Source organism: Sphaeramia orbicularis, chromosome 19 (assembly GCF_902148855.1).
Source record: "Sphaeramia orbicularis chromosome 19, fSphaOr1.1, whole genome shotgun sequence".
NCBI classification, from domain to species: domain Eukaryota; kingdom Metazoa; phylum Chordata; class Actinopteri; order Kurtiformes; family Apogonidae; genus Sphaeramia; species Sphaeramia orbicularis.
Window position 1 is genome coordinate 26,920,087 of NC_043975.1, and position 16,844 is coordinate 26,936,930.

Here is a 16,844-nt window from a genome sequence, read left to right on the forward strand (position 1 = left end):
AGATTTACATTTTAAACAAAGTGCTTCGGCGAGAGTGCCAAAGATGTGGTGCACAAACCATAAAGTATTAACAGAAGTGCTAATGTATTGAAACTTTAACAGATTTTGATGATATTTAGAAAAGAGTTGTTAAATTTGTGGTACCCATTTCTTTTGGAATGAATTATGTTTTTCTTAAAATATAACTATACAGAATTTGTAACCCATTTTAAAGATCTACATAGCAGCTTGGCCCTGCATGCCAAACAGAACTCATAATGTGCAGAGAGAAGAACTAATGCAGTGTTGATATTGAATTTTAATGGGTTCGGGTGGGCATGAGTAAAAAATGTAGAATAACACAAGCCTTATCCTAATGGGAAAATTGTAAACATTCTTAATGAACTCATTCTTGATGACAAACAGAGTGGCTAGGATCTTATTTCCACAGCGTTATGACATAAAATTAACAGCTCATGTAATAGGTGTGAATGATGTAACACAGGAGAAAATAGCAGCATGAATATTTTCCAGGGCCAGTTGACCCGACCTTGGCCTGAACAGATGTATGGAACAACCATTCAGCTCGCCGCGCTTAACAAAACCCTGTGCATCAGTGCTTCTGTTAGTATTTTAATGACATCCGGTATTTTCTCAGTGATGCAGCAGATCACATAATCTGACATTAAAAGGTTCTGGTTGTAAGGAAGGGAAAGTTCAAAACCGCAGCACCCTGACAAGAGATACCACAAAAATTCTTGTGACCGGTCAATGATCCTTCAGAAAGAGAAACCAAGAAAAAAAAAAACAGGGAAGAACATGTTATTGTATTTTTTTATATTTTCAGGGAAAGTAGAAGAAAGATATTGGAGGAGGCAGATGTGAGCTGTAGGGCAGAACAGAAACGGGGACACAGAGAAATAAGTGCCCCTTGAGGAGGTGACTTTTTTCGACTAGGGCAGGAAGAGGTCATTTTGTCTGCTAGAGAGAAGAGAGCAGATAAAGGAGCCTAATCTGAGAGGAATAATCACCTAATTCTGACAGTTACGTGGGTGTGAACGGAGATGGAGCAGGGTCTGGGGTCTGGCTGTGGGGAATTATCTGTCCTCCACTTGGGAGAGGAGTAAAGTTTGTACAAGGAGCCTGGCCAACACCTAAATCTGTCGGATCATTCACACAGGCCCTGCTGAGGGTTTCTGTCTCTAGTATCAGATAAAGGATCTTAGCGGGATGAGAAAGTGCTTAATGTCGATGGAGAGGTCATGCAGATGGTGGACGATCACCTCAATATGCTATATCATCCTCTTAACAGTATTCTGAAGCTAAGCTGCAGGATCTGGTCATTGGACGCAGACAAGAGAAACTTAAGGTTAAAGTTGTAATTCAGAGATTAAAATGATTTAATACCTGATGAAATAATTAAATAAAAGCATGACTAACTTTGCCTCGGGGGATGGAAATGCCCGGTGTTAGAGATAATTCCTAATAGGTACAAGCAAGACTGAACATGCCCTTGGATTTCATGCTTGTTATTCAGCACAGAGTTAAATGATCCTCATATTTTTTCCAACTTGCCAAGTAACTAAGATTTAAAAGTTAGACTTGGTAGATAAAAAATCCACATTTATCATCACTAATATAAAAAAATGTAGAAAAAGTTTCAGCCTTTTCACGCCTGCTAGGCATACTTAGGACAGGATGAAGACCAAGTACTGTATATAGCACTGGATTATGTAAAACAGCTCCTGCTACTACAGGAAAAACTCTTACCACTAACACCAGAATCATAGGACCCTGGTAGATGTAGTCCGTGTAGACACCAGCTCGCTTTCCAAACCAGCACCTGAAATGTCAGCAAAGGCATCAGTCAGGCTGAGCTCTAATGAGGTGGGCGTTCTTATATTCACTCATCACTCATCAGCCCTAATAAAGAATTCCCCTCCAAGTTCAGCATGTGTTGGCACTAATTTGAACCCTGGGGTCTGAACACATGTTTTCAGGTTGATAATTTACTCAAATATGACTCACACAGGGTTTTATGTCATTTATGCATAAGCGGTTATTATATCTTATTTTTACTCATGGACATATGTCAATTTTTTTAAGTGTAATGAGGAACGTCTTAGCTTATAGATGCTGAGGGGAACTGAAAGAATGCACAACATGAGAAATTATTTACACAAACAAGGTTACTGATGTTAAAGATGCCATATGTGAAACCATTTAATGAGCAGCTACCATAGGGGAAATGAAAAATTTACCCTGTATCTTGATATAATTTACCTGTTTTATTTAGTTTTCATGTTTAAAAAAAAAAAAATCTTCATTTTTATTTCACTGAAAGAAAAATATGTAAATACGTATAATCATGTGATGTTTGTGTCAGAGTCTGAATTTCATTGGGAGCTGTTTTGTTTGCTTAAGTTAGAATATATTAGCTAGTGTTGCAGACTGTTTTAACAAGAGTATTTTTATGAAAAACCTGATCTTCGTCCACTACATAGATAATAGAATGTTACCATAGATATACGCTCCTGATGCAGTTATTAGCCTAGAAATAGAGTTTGCTAAACAACAAACCACCAACAGAATCCAGCACAAACTTTGTACAAACACATGATAGTATCCAAACCATACTGAACCTTTCATTAAATAATTTTTTCTCAGCTGTTTTTTGTTTTATTCTTTTATTCTTTTTGAAATAAACTCCAATAACCCTTTCCTATTTTAGGCCCTGTGCAGATCAGGAATTAACATGCATTCTGTTTGATCACATACAGACGCTCATGCATCCATTGAGATCTGATCATTAAGATGCATTCAGCGATGATCTGGGTCCACATTCTCTGAGTAGTTTGAACAGAAATGCATCCTGGGATAAACTGAAAGAATCACTACTCAGCTGCTCCCTGTAAATGAAACTCAGCATGCCACCAGCATAATATCAATGTGTGATTAAGATGCATGATAATTATATTGCAGGTTCTTGGTAAATAGAGCGAGTAGAAGCTCTTTTTTTCGCTCTATTTGGAAATAGAATAATCACTGGTTGTATAATATGGAGTAAATATACGTCCATATTTTTACTGCTGGAAGATTCATTCATCACTAAACTGTACGTCATGCAAGTGAGCAAATAAAACAAATGAAATGGTCAGAGTTGGCATATTGATTGATTCACAGCCTCACCTCATACAGTGAGTAATGCACAAGAAACCATTCTGTCTCTAACCCTTAAAGATCCTGTGCTACTTTTGGGACAATTCCCAATTTTCTTTCTATTTAACCTGTCTTGAGTGATTTATCACTATCTATTATAATATTATTCTCTGTATTTCCCATTTTTACAGTAAATCTAATATCTAAATTCCTATATTTAATTTAGATGTTCATGGAAATGCAGAGTAAATTCAAAGGTTATTATATCAAAATAAAGAAAACTGAAGAAAAAGTGACTTTTTCAGCACATATATTAATAACTGAATGTAAAAACAAGTGTCTCCATTTACTGTCATTTATAAAACTCTAGGGTTTTGCTGGTGAATCAATAGTCGCTTTTCCATTGACCCTCAAACTGCGCGAATATAACTTGCACATAAAAATTTGCCTATTTCACCAAAACTCTTGTTTTTCATTGAAAAGTTTTATGGACTGGCAAGAAGTGGTTTTTCAGGAAGTGAAATTGGTATATCACGCAAAACTGCAATGGAAAGACCTTTTTGTGCAACTAGAGTCACATGAATTAAAAAAAAAAAAACGATGTTGACAGATGTTACAAGTGAAGAAGAAGAGTTTTAAAAGAAACATGGTGCAGTATGTGTGGACACACCAGGAAACTGAATCCTTTTTTAATTTAGTACGGGATAGAGGGGTAATATATAATAATAATAATGAATAAATCTGTAAATCAATGTGATATTTTTGTTCATTGCCATGTTAATGAAATGACTTCTCATGTCATCTCATGATAATATTGGATTTTTTTTATTTTCATTTAACCTTTATTTACCCAGGCAAGCAATTAAGAACAGATTCTTATTTCCAAATGCAGCCTGATCAAAGAGCAATGGCTCCTTGAGGGGTAGGGCATGGGGGGGCTAAAAGTAAAAACAAGGTTATACAATATACAGGAACAAACAGTTAATAAATAAGTACATTACAATAATAACGGTGAGACATAATAGTAATAAACAAATCATTGCATTTGTGATTTAATGGAAAAAAACAACGTTATGCACTTCTGTTTGTTCAACATTTACTAAATATCAATAAAGTTTTGCACAGACGTCTAATGGAAAAACCACTAATGATGGTGTTTCCATGGTAACTACTGAGCCTCTGAACATCCAAATGGGTCATATCCGATGACCATGAAAAGATGACAAACTGTATTTTACACCAATTATTTACATGTATCGATAGAATTAGTGGATAAACAGGTATTAAACAGTTTAGATTGTAGATTCTTTTGGTTGCCAGTGGATGTTTGGGTCTTTATGGGTTAAATCTCGGTGCTGGTCTGTGTCAGCTGCACAATGGTTTAAATTTGCAAAGACACCTTACAAAGCCAGCCTGTTAGACTTGAAATGGAAGCTGAGGCTGTGTTTTAGGCAATAGATGAGCTTGTTTATTTGCATGTAGAGGAGGGAAGTCAGGTCCCATCAGAAGTGATCGCTCCAGACGCGTGGGGATACATTCGAATGCTAGGTGTGACCACACATAGTTACAACTGTCTACATGTGGTCCCATCGCCCAGGTTGCATGTTAACACCAGCTCTGCACAGGGCTTTAAATAAATCATGTTGTAAATGCTGAATTGACTATTAGCTGCAAAAAGGAACCATTAATATCAATCAAACCAAGTACCGTCACTCTAAGTGAAAATGGTTGCACTGGTAATGTGTAATTAAGAATATTGCACAATTATAATGTGATTACAGCAGGTTATTAATAGACATCCATCTCCTTAATGCAATACAGTTTGACTTTGCTCTCTGTCCTTAGTTCTGGGCCAGAGAAAAACACATCATCCACTTTGCATTCAGTCACACCAGGAGTCACAAGTAAAGGCTTACTTCTCATTATCGTAGTACAGCTTCCCAATGGCCCAAGCCACAATTATTGGAAATGGTATACCTGTGGGACAACAAACAAACAAAAAAAAAAAAAGGATGAGACGCTTGCTTTTTTCTTTTTTTCTTTCATTTTTCACTGCTATTCAAAAAACAAAATATCACTCCAGGGATTTCCACCACAATATGAAAGCCTTGTGTTTTTTCAGTGCAGCACCAGTGCTTGTCAAGGTCTGTCAAAAGTAATTGTTGCATCGCTGCCGTGATCCACAGATTCAAGCCAAGACTTGTCACCTCCTGAATATTCCTTTATGAATGAATGAATAGCAGGACACTGGTTGATGATAATGCAAACTGATGTCCTGATTTTCTGACGTGTATGAGGATAATAAGGGAGACAAACTGCAATTACTCACATCTAAGTGGCATTAGAGGGAACGGGAAGGCCTTTGCCAGCCTTTATGTCATGCATCTGCGTCTCATGTCGTCTGTTATCGGACACTTCCATGTTATCGGCGGTAATGTCAACAATATAATTTAACCTGCGGCACATTTACTCTTATACTCCCAGAATAAGTCAAGAATAGGATTGTTTCGTTTCATGTCTAGTCTTTGTCAGTACTTCTGTCTGTCTTATCTAATATTTCTGCTCTTGAAGACTGAGAGTTAAAGCCTAGCCAAGCAAATAATACTTGATCTTATTTATTTTTTCCACAGCACTTCTGAAATATGCTGCCATTTCCTCTTCACACTGAGGCTTCACACTGCCCTGGGGGAAATGTAATCCAGCTGGCACAATACAGCTAATCTCAACACCACATAGTTTAGTTTGACAGTGTGAAAAGGGGTGTTAGTGAACTCCACACCAATACATTTCCCAGCTGCCACTCGGAGAAAATCCTCATAGCTCCATCAAGTCAACTGCCCCAGTCTTATTTTTGTCCTCTTTGAATACGTTGAACTTACACTAAACTAATTTGCGTTAAGTCTATCAGTGGCATTTTTTTTTTTGACTGCCCACGCCGTTTGATCAGAGAGTGGGGGTACGTACACCAGCCGATACAGATGAACATCCACTTGCGGAGCTTGTCGGTGGAGTAGGTAAGGACAATAGCAGTGTGGAGGTAGCAGCCTTCACCAAACATCCAAAAGAAATTGGTGGAGTGGAAATAATTGAAGGAGGCGGTGACGAGGCGACACCAAATCTGCATGAGAAAATAGTTTTTTTATTATTATTATTTTAGATACACGCACAGTGGAATATAAGTGTACAGCAGGTGTGTAAAACCCATTTTAGTTCAAGGGCCACATACAACCCAATTTGATCAGACCAGTAAAATAATAGCATAATAGCCTGTATATGATGAAAATAAAACAGGTGCAATTTTAACAATATTATGCCTCAAGTTATCATTTATACATGTGCATTACAGATCACAGTTTAGTTTAATTTAGTTTATTTCAGACACAAACATAATACAAAACATAGGGAAAAAAAACTTAAAACAAAACAAAAATTAAAAAAAAGAATAATAGAAAAAAGAACAACTGTTGTGCCTGAAAGGGAGTAGGAAGAAGCCAATGCTTATCCAGTCCTACTCCCCGATTCCTCCGATTTGTGGACAGTGGATCTACAAATGTAGTAACAGGTATAATATTATTAAAATTTCACACTGCTGTCTTTTCTTTCACTTTTCAACAACGCAAATTTACCCCACAGGCCAGACTGTGACCTTTGGCGGCTCGGTTTTGGTCCACTGGCCATATGTTTGACCCCCGTTGTGTACAGTATGTTTTGTAATTGTAATTATTGTGTTGTAATGAAGTTTTAAGCAGAGCGCTTAATGAATCTCCTCAACAGGTTTTCAACAAATCATCATTTCAACACAGGAAAATGTCCTCTTTCATGGCTTCTTTTCAGTGTTTTTTTATTGATTGTATTTCTTAACACAAATGCAGCAGCGAAACTAATCGATTGAAACACAAGGGCATAAAGGACAGTTGGAAATAAATGTATCATCAATGTTCACAGAGTAAATAACACAGAAATACAACAGCCAGAAATAAGTCAGAAAACCAGTATACATATTAGGGCTGAGAAATTAACGCGTTAACACAGATTAATCCATCATCATGACTAATCTGATTAAAAATGTTAATGCAGTTAACCCATCTGCAGCACAGAATGACTCTGAACATCTCTGCCAGCGCATGTGGGGCAGTTTGTCCCAGTAGAGTTAACGTCGCGCATGAACAAATAGACAACTGATTCAGTAGTGACAGGCAGCAGAACCACCCCATAAAGATGGAAGACACTAAACAGCATGTTGGCCCTCTGGATGGAAATATTTTATTTTTATTTTTATTTTTATTTTTATTTTTATTTTTATTTTTATTTTTATTTTTATTTTATTTATTTATTTATTTCAAACATGCAAAGACACAAAACAAAACAAAGCAAATTAAGACAAAAACAAAATAAGATTTAAATGAACAGAATTTATTGTCAAGTACGTACAAGTCTGAATTTTGCATGGTTGAAATATGAGGACAAAAAACTCCCAAGACGGAGCAGTTGTTTCAAGTTGTTTTGTTGAAACTGTTTGATCATGCAAACTGAAACATGATTAATATAGATTAAAAATGAATGATATTTAATTGTAATTAATCGAAATTAATCCACAGCAACTCTGGGATTAATCTGATTAAAATTTTTAATCGTTTGAGAGCACTGATAGGTGTGTTACCTATAGAGGAACCTATATACAATATATTATCCATAGAGACACCAACGCCTTTCATTTACAGACTCTTCATCAGAACCTGCCGAAGACTTGTCTCTTGTTGTATTCCTGCACTGCTTGCTTTCAGATAATTAATGATGATTTTTTTTTTTTTTTTTTTGCAGCAGCAGCAGTCCTTTTTGCTCTTTTGCTTTTCATCTCTGTTGTGTATTTTACAGAACAATGATTAATGTCTTTAACAGAATATGAACACATTACACCAGTTTCAGCATCTTTACACTGGCACCTTGTTTGTTTCAGGATTGATTTTTTTCTTTTTTTCAGTTTACACCTTTTACCTCCATGTGTAATCTGCCATCCTTAGGCAGTGGTCTTCTATTTGTACCACTGTCCAGGATAAAAACTACAGGGGACCAAGCCTTCGCATTTTTTTTTTACCTTAGTAGAAATTTGACATTTCTAATTTTTTATTTAAATCCTTTGTTTTTTTTTTTTTTTGGCAATTTCTTTGTAAAGCACTTTGTACATTGTTTGAAGAGTGCTCTATAAATAATCGAAAGAGTTGAAACACACTGACGATGCTTTCTATAGGTAATAAAGGAATTTTATTTTTGTATCACAAGACATTTTGTGTTTTTTGACCTGGTGAAACAACTACTGCCATTTTTTTTTTTCAGAGTACCCAGGTGAAAATAGATATACAGCCACTATTTATACATCCAAGCATACGTAATGCAATATATATATAACCTAAATCTCCCTGAGGGGAAGGCTGTGGTGAGGGAGTGGGTCAGTCAGAGGACTTTCATGTGGAAGAAAGGGGTTAGATTACAAATGGTGTTTTATTTATTTATGTTTCACTTTTCCGCTGTTTACCACCTTTACTTATGCTTTTTTTTTTACAAGATTGAAATGATCATTCATATTTATTTCTCAGATTTTTAATGAAGACAAGACATTGAAGGGATATGTTGTGCACAGAATTAAAAACTCACAAACATGTACTAAACAGCTTCTAAAGTCAGTGTTTAGAGTGACCTCTGTTACTGTGACAACAAGTACGCCAAACAATAAGAAATGCTCAGTATGTGTTGAATGGAACCTGGTGTGAAACAGTAGAGGATTAGAGCAGTAAGTCTCATATTGTGTGCAGTTCGTCTTTGTGATGCTGTTCTTGTTTTTTCCTATGTGTTTAACCCTCTAAGGACCTTAACAGCCATCGGCGACCAAAAGCAACTACCGATCTAAAATGTTTGATAACTTGTGTACCATTAATCCTATAAATACATTGAAATAAATCTGGTAAAATGCAGTTTCTCACATTTTCAGTGACATCAGGTCTTTTGTTCAGAGGCGTTGATTCACCAGTAAAACCCATGTATAGTTTAACAAATGATAGCGATTAAAGATGCTTGTTGTTATGCTCAGGTAAATGATATCTTTTGCCGAAAAAGTCATTTTTGGTGCAGTTTGCTCCTTTTTGAAAGAATAACCTTTTAATAGACTCTGAGCTTTTACGAACATCTAACGGTCAGTGAATTAAATAGAGGGAAATACCAGCTTTTTCACTCAAAAACGCAAAATGCTAGGATGATATTTGAATAAATGGTGATAAATTACTGAGAAAAGGTTAAGTGCAGGGAAAAATCTGTTTCAGTCACCACAAAAATAGTTCTACGGATTTAAGGGTTAATTTGTACTCTGGCACAGAAACGCATTTGAGAAATCTATATGTACATTTCGTAATTGCAATCCTGCTAAAACAACATACCTAGTGGTGGACTAAGACTTTTCCACAGAGCAATAATTGGTTGGGTTTCAGGAAAGCAAAGTGATTTAACCCTTTAGGGCCAAGAATTTATTTTTATAATGACTTCCAAATGAATTTTTCTGTACATTTAATTTTCCCCGAGTAATTTATCACTATTTATTATGATATCATGCTGTACATTTAATATTTTTCAATGAGAAGCAAGTATTTTCCTATATGTAATTTAATGATCATGTTGACTTTCATAACCTCTCAGAGTAAATTCAAAGGTATTTATAACAAAACAGAGAAAATTGAAGAAAAATATCATAAACTGAACATTTTTTTGTCGATTCTACCAAATGAAAAGTACTTTAGAAATGCAATTTATTATTATTATTATTATTATTATTATTATTATTATTATTATTATTATTCCTATCTACAACCGCTGTCATCTGCCACATAGAAAGCTACATAGAAAATGACAGTGTTTCCACATTCATTATGAAGCCTCTGAATGTCCAAAAAAGACACATCTGATACTGAAAATCTGAGACGCTGCATTAAAATTAATTATTAAAACATTATGATTGAACTAGTGGCTGAAAACATATTAAACATTTTAGATCAGCGGGTGGTTTTGGTCGCTGGATGCTGTTTAGGTCTCTGAGTGTCAAACAAACCCATTCACAACTTTAATTATCTTTTAGAAACCCTTTATATCAGAAGGTTCAGCGCTCAGATGTATAAAATGCAGGGTTGTCTATGGAGAGACGGGTGCACGTCTGCTTATTAAAAATGCCTGCGCTTGTCAGGGTTCACTGTCATAAAAAAAAAAAAAAAAGCTTTTGACCCAGTTAGTATGCAATATTTATTAAAATAAATTAATAAATAAATAAAAATACGCCTCTGGAGTTGAATGTGATCAGATGTGATTTAAGTGCATTCAGTTAAGATGAGAAAAAAGCATTAGAGCTGAGTTCATATCATGTTGACGCTTGAGGGTAACAACCATCTAATGTATAGTTTGTATTGTGTTAATGTGCTATGTAATTCTGTTGTACAGTGAGTAAAAGGAATAAAAGCCTGTTTCATGTTTCCTTCCGTTCCTTATGAGCAAACATCTGCAGTATTGAGTGTCACGTACCACATTACTTTCATGAACCTCAGGACTCATAGTCATCTGGACAATAAACCAGGTGGCGTTCCTCAGGATAAAGGCAGTGATGAGGTTCCAGTGGATGATATTTCTCAAGCAGCGGATGCTCCTATGAGGAACAAGAGAGGATAAAGATGTTCCTTTCTCAGATTTCTCCATCTGTGTGTGTAGAGGAATGAGACTGCAAACTGGGCCTTTAATATACAGGAGCGTTAATGTAAAGCAACAACATCAGAAGACTGGTGGAAGATATTTGGATTAAACAACTCATCCAGTAAACACTATAAACCCACGCTCCACTATGATATCATCCATACAGCTATTTCAGAGATGTATGAGCAGAAAATAAAGATGATTATTATGAATAATGAATACATGTGGCCTTCAAGTAACATTTCCCATCACTCCCTTGTACTGCTCAGCGCTAATATAATATGAAGTAACATTTTATTCCCGCTGTTTGCTCTCTTGTTTGTGTCATGTCCTGAAAGTCTGATGTTTTTTTTTAACGCTGTAAATAACTCGACCCTAGGATACAATTAAAATCTGCCCGACCGCCACGGAACATGCAGTCGAAAATAGAAACGCACAACTGAACGGACGGAATAAACCGAGCGCGGTCACTGTAGTGACAGACCTGTTTGTTGTCACCAGCTGAAGGCATTATCAGTGAGCAAAAGGCGCTTCCTCCTCTGCCAACCATGAATGACGTGATTTATTTTTTAGCATGCATCAATTCTTAATAGGTGTCACTTGCACTGGCATTGTGCTTGCTACAAGCAATAATTTTCCGGTGGTTTTGTCTAAATGCCCCTTTTTATATTTTCATTTGCCGGTAGATTATTGTTGCTTTTAGCTCTTTAACCCATAAAGACCCAGTCCTTCTTATGTGGGAGTCCTCAAATGATTTTTTCTCTCTATTTAACCGTTCTTAAGTGATTTATCACCGTTATTACAATTTTATCCTCTGTATTTTGCATTTTTTAGTGTAAATCATATACTTTCCTATATTTAATTCACTAATTGTGTAGATGTTTATAAAAGCTCAGAATAAATTCGAAGGTTATTTTTAATCAGAAACAGAGAAAACTGAAGAAAAGTGACTTTTTCAGTAAAACACATCACTAAATGAACATAAAATCAGTGTCTCCATCCACTGTCACTGATCCAACTCCATGGGTTTTAATAGTGAATTAATGTTGTAGAAGATGATGGTGTTTCCACGGTAACTACAGAGCCTCTGAACATCCAAATGGGTCATATCTGATGACCATGAAAAGACGACAAACTGTATTTTACCTGAACTGTTTACACGTATTGATAGGATTAGTGGATCAACAGGTATTAAACAGTTTAGATCAGTAGATACTTTTGGTCTTCAGTGGATGTTTGGGTCTTTATGGGTTAATGCAGCAGTGGGCTCATTATGGCAAATCAGCTACAAAGCACATAGTATTAAAATAAACATAACGTCCTGTACACTTTTAATACCCCTCGGCCAAATAGTGTAAGATTCTGTTGAAAGTTACTGCCCTATAATTTAGATTAGATTGTCTTTGTGTAAAACTTATTACATTCATATTTATATGTGAAAGTACTCAGATATTATAACTGCACAAGGCGCAAGGCCATATGACCTTGAAAAAGTAGGTCAAGGTCAGCTATGTTCAATATAGTTCTACTCCATGCTAAGATGCATCCATAGTATAAATTTGCTGCAGATATCTCAATGCATTCTTCAGAGAGTGGGATTATGCTGTTGAACGGACAGACAGACGACAAAATAATTATTACAATACCGCTTCGGCCAGAAGTTGGCTAAGGGGTAAAAACAGATAAATAATTGAAGCTGACATCTTAAGTGTGCTAACACAAACAAAACAAGTGATTTCAGGCACAACAAACCCCGCCCTTTGCACGTTTTTATCTTATTTTGGCATCGATCCAGCTGATGTCATCATGGCTGTGTGTGGTGATGTCAGCATATCAATTGCCTCTATATATGGGCCAAGTTTGAAGTAAATTGAAACAAAATTGATGCATTTATAGATCTGTGAAACTTCACCCATTATAAGTAAATGGGAGAAAAAATCGATTAAAAAATTCATAAAAAATTTGAACTTTGGCCAACTGTTCCCAAAATGTAATGTGATCTATTCTGGGTTACTGGCAATCTATAAACCAAATTTGGTATGAAATCAACCAATAGTTTTGCTGCTAGAGTGTTATCAAAAAACCAAGCAATCAAACAAGTAACCGAACCAAAAACAATACCAGGTAAAAATAAGCAATCTGCTAACCCACAACTGAAGTTAAAACTACGAAGTTCAAGTTCAAAGACAGAAACACACTGAGTGACACTTGTTTCCAGTCAGATTCATTACTCAGTGTGACCTCACTTGTGTTGGCATCCCATCAGCAGTGATAAGGGGAGAATCCTACTCTGTTCAGGATGAACTTTTCAACGCGCTCCAAAAATGCCTCGACTTTTGGCCTCCTCTTCTTTCCACAAACATCGAAGAGAAGTGTCGGCCTTTCGATTTGTCACTCTGGCAGCAGTACCCTTCTCTTAAGCGGTTCCTATCTCTATCGCTCTACAAAGTGAAGAAGGTGAGTAATAAATGCCAAACCTCTCCGCTATCCAAATGCCATTTTTAGCCGGCCAACTCTTGTGTCTCAGTCACTTCCCTCCCTTTCTTGGTCCAAACCGCTGTGGCCTAAAAACATGAGTAGTGCATAAACACTGTCCTGTAGAGCTTCTCTTTATTATGTCTCTCTGTGCCCTTTCACGCTTTTCGCACTCCCCAGGGGTGTTTGAGGATCGATAACAGCTACGGCTGTTGAGGGCGCTAAGACCTTTCTCTCGTTAACGCACGCTTTATTTCAGTTTGTCAGAGAAGCCCATTCTACCTTCACCGTGGTCCCAGCAGGCCACCACAAGGCTGTTTTGGTTTTTACCGCTTTCTAGATGGGTCTATTATTCCCATTTGTGGAGCAATGTGCCCTAGTTTTGCAGGCTTCAAAACCCCTTTGCATCTGCGGGATTGAGATAGGGAAGGTTTCATCCCATGACCAAATGGTTTTTGAATAAGAATGAGACGCGCTTTGAACGAGGGATCTCGAGAATACTGACGTTTCTGTCACATCAATGATGTCTTTAGGATTATCAGTGGGCTGGTGGTAGAGGGACCAATACTTACCTCAAACACAGGAAGAGGAAGAAGGCTATGAGGAGGGCCACCATTGAGATACAGTGACCCAGGAAGTTGATGATCACAGCTATCTGGTAGTGCATCTTGCCTTTTTTCTGCAGGAGAGAAGAGATTTGGAGTCTTTGGGGTATTTACAAAAAAACAATATTTTCAGGATTACAAGAAGACATGGAAGAGGGGAATCCGCTTTAGTCTATTTCTTATTTAATTTTGCAGAACTAACTCCCGCTATGATGTTGGAACATGAACAACCACTTACACACACACACACTCACACACATGCACTGTATTCCTCATACTGTAGCCAATATTTCAGTGGATGAACACAAACACATCTAGGAACAAATCAACGCCTAAGACCACTGTCTCTGACTCACAGATCCATTGTGATCGGATTTCCCCTTCACTACCAGCAGTAATCTTTGCTGTAAGTGGATTTATGTAACCTGCTGGTGTCTACGCCCAGATTAAATGTGGGCATCTTTAATCCTCGCCCAACCTACTCCAATCCACGTCATCTGTCCCATTCACTACTTTTTAGTGCATCGGTCCAAATCCTTAGCTCAAAATCTAGTGGACAGATGACACGGTATCTTCAAAATAGCCTGGGAAAAAGCTGATTCATAGATATTTCTTAGTGTTATTCACTGCAAAAATGAATTTTAAAAAGCCTCTTGTTTCTAGGAAATAAGGCTTATTTTATTATTTCTTTACAGTAATATCATTTTGTCTTTCATGGTTTTCATTAGAAAGCTCTCATTTTATTTCTGGCTAATATTGAGCAAAAATTAATTAGTAACATACACAGAGCTCAATAAATGGTTTGTGTAATATTCCTGCACACCAACAAGTTCCCAAATTATTTTTTCTTTCTATTTAATCTTTTTAAAATGATTTATCACCAGTTATCATAATATTATCCTCTCTGTTTTAAGAACAGGTATTTTCCTATTTTTATTTTACTGATCATGTACTTTAATCATCATGCTGTGATTACATTTGATGGCTATCATACCAAACATAGAAAAAAAATTGAGAAAAAGTGACTTTTTCAGTAAAATCTATCTTTAACTGACCATAATCTAAGTGTGTCCATCCATTGTCATTGATCCAACTCCATGGGTTTTAATGGTGAATCAATACTGTAGAAGATGACAGTGTTTCCGCGGTAACTACGGAGCCTCTGAACGTAAAAATGGGTCATATCTGATGACCATGAAAAGATGACAAACTGCATTTTACACCGATTATTTACATGTATTGATAGGTTTAGTGGATCAACAGGTATTAAACATTTTAGATCAGTGGAGGGTTTTGGTCGCCAGTGGATGTTTGGATTTTTATGTATTAAATGTAGTTTTTATCTATTGATCAATCAATCAATCAATCAATTTTTTTTATATAGCACCAAATCATAACAAAAGTTATCTCATGACACTTTACATATTGAGCTGGTCAAAATCAGACTCTCAAGTCAATTTTTATTGATTGCAAAATAACACAACTTGCTTTTTTTTTGTTTATCTTTTAAGGGCCTTGGCTGTTTCAGTCGACTTTTATTCTGGTTTTAATAATTCTACAAAAATTAACCCTACTTTTTCTGCTGAATATAACACAACCTAAATGTCCATAGATGTGCGCTTTCAGCCGTGTGCTTTGAGATCCTATTAGTTTTATGCAACAGCAGGACCGTTTCCTCTCTGTGCTGTGTCTCTCAGCGCGGCCTATAAATTAAATCAGAGTTTAACTGACTTCTGCAGGGCTGGCTAAAACATCAGCCCATAAATCAAGCCAACAGGAGGCTTTAAAATGGATGGCCTGAGAGACAGGCTGGACAACAAAAAGATAAGACCCTCCCACCTGCAGCCTCAGGCCTCGCAAAATGTGTGGGCCACAGGAGCCGAAAACAAACCTGAGTCTGCCTCTTTCTGTCCGAGAAAACAACAAAGACCCTTATCGTACATTTGAGGAAATAACCTTGAGTGAGTCCCCGAAAGGAAAAGAGGATTTTTTTTTCCTCAAGAAACTTTCCATTAAGCGTTTGATCCACTCAGTTTCTCTTCCCAGTAGGATCACTGAATATCCGGTTCAATACAAGCTGAACTTGAAAGAGAGGCTACTTCAACCCCCCCTTTTTCCACGCTTCCTTCCCCCTGATGTCAATCACCCTGATGCCACCACCCAGTGATTTATTTCACTGCTACAAAAGGAAAAAATCAAACACATTTTTAAAAGGTCAGACACTCTATATCTGTCTTTTGTGTGGATCGATCAGACATCAGCCTCAGAGAGTATCTGAACACACACTAAATGAACAGACAAATACCAACACACTGCTCCTTCATACTCGTAAATCCATAAAGTACTACAGCTGCACTGCGCTATTTATGATGTGGGTAAATGGTTTACTTTATCGACATATTACTTTTGTCATTTACTTGAAATGAAAAATTTCAGCTGTCATTTAAAACCACCTTTAAAAATTCAATTACAATCAAATGGAGAAAGAAAACATGAATATTGTGCTTGACGCACACTGTAAAAAATGACTGTAGAATTAAAATCAAAAAGTTGTAAAATTGCAACATAAAAAACTGTAAGTGACAATACAAAGCAAAGTTGTTTATTTGAAAAGATTTTTGTGTTAACGATTGAATCAAATATAGCCGTAGTTTTTACAGAAAGAGTATGTTAACAAAACCAGATTTGTGTGTAGAAATTATGTATTTCTATTGTTTTTAGAAAATAAAACTGTAAATTGAAAAACAACGTGGTGCCATCTAAATTGCAAGACCATAATGTTGACATAACAGCCTATTTGTTTTGTTTTGTTTGTTTTTTTTTTTAATAAAAAAGCTATAAAAAAGTAGGCATTTAACAATTTAACAGTTTAAAGTTGTAAATGAATTGGTTGGTAGAGTTGGT

The 16,844-nt window shown here is 36.4% G+C and overlaps 1 protein-coding gene across 2 annotated transcripts in view; it reads right to left on the bottom strand.

Annotated features, from left to right (window-relative positions):
• Positions 1-16,844, bottom strand: part of LOC115410063 (corticotropin-releasing factor receptor 1) — a 67,781-nt gene that overhangs the window by 10,312 nt on the left and 40,625 nt on the right. For both annotated transcript variants that reach the window (XM_030121474.1, XM_030121473.1), the window contains exons 6-10: positions 13,908-14,014; positions 10,696-10,816; positions 6,103-6,256; positions 5,055-5,115; positions 1,750-1,822 (exon numbers count right to left, since the gene is read on the bottom strand). In XM_030121474.1, coding sequence (XP_029977334.1) covers positions 1,750-1,822; positions 5,055-5,115; positions 6,103-6,256; positions 10,696-10,816; positions 13,908-14,014 — 516 coding nt within the window. The remainder of the gene's footprint in view (positions 1-1,749; positions 1,823-5,054; positions 5,116-6,102; positions 6,257-10,695; positions 10,817-13,907; positions 14,015-16,844) is intronic.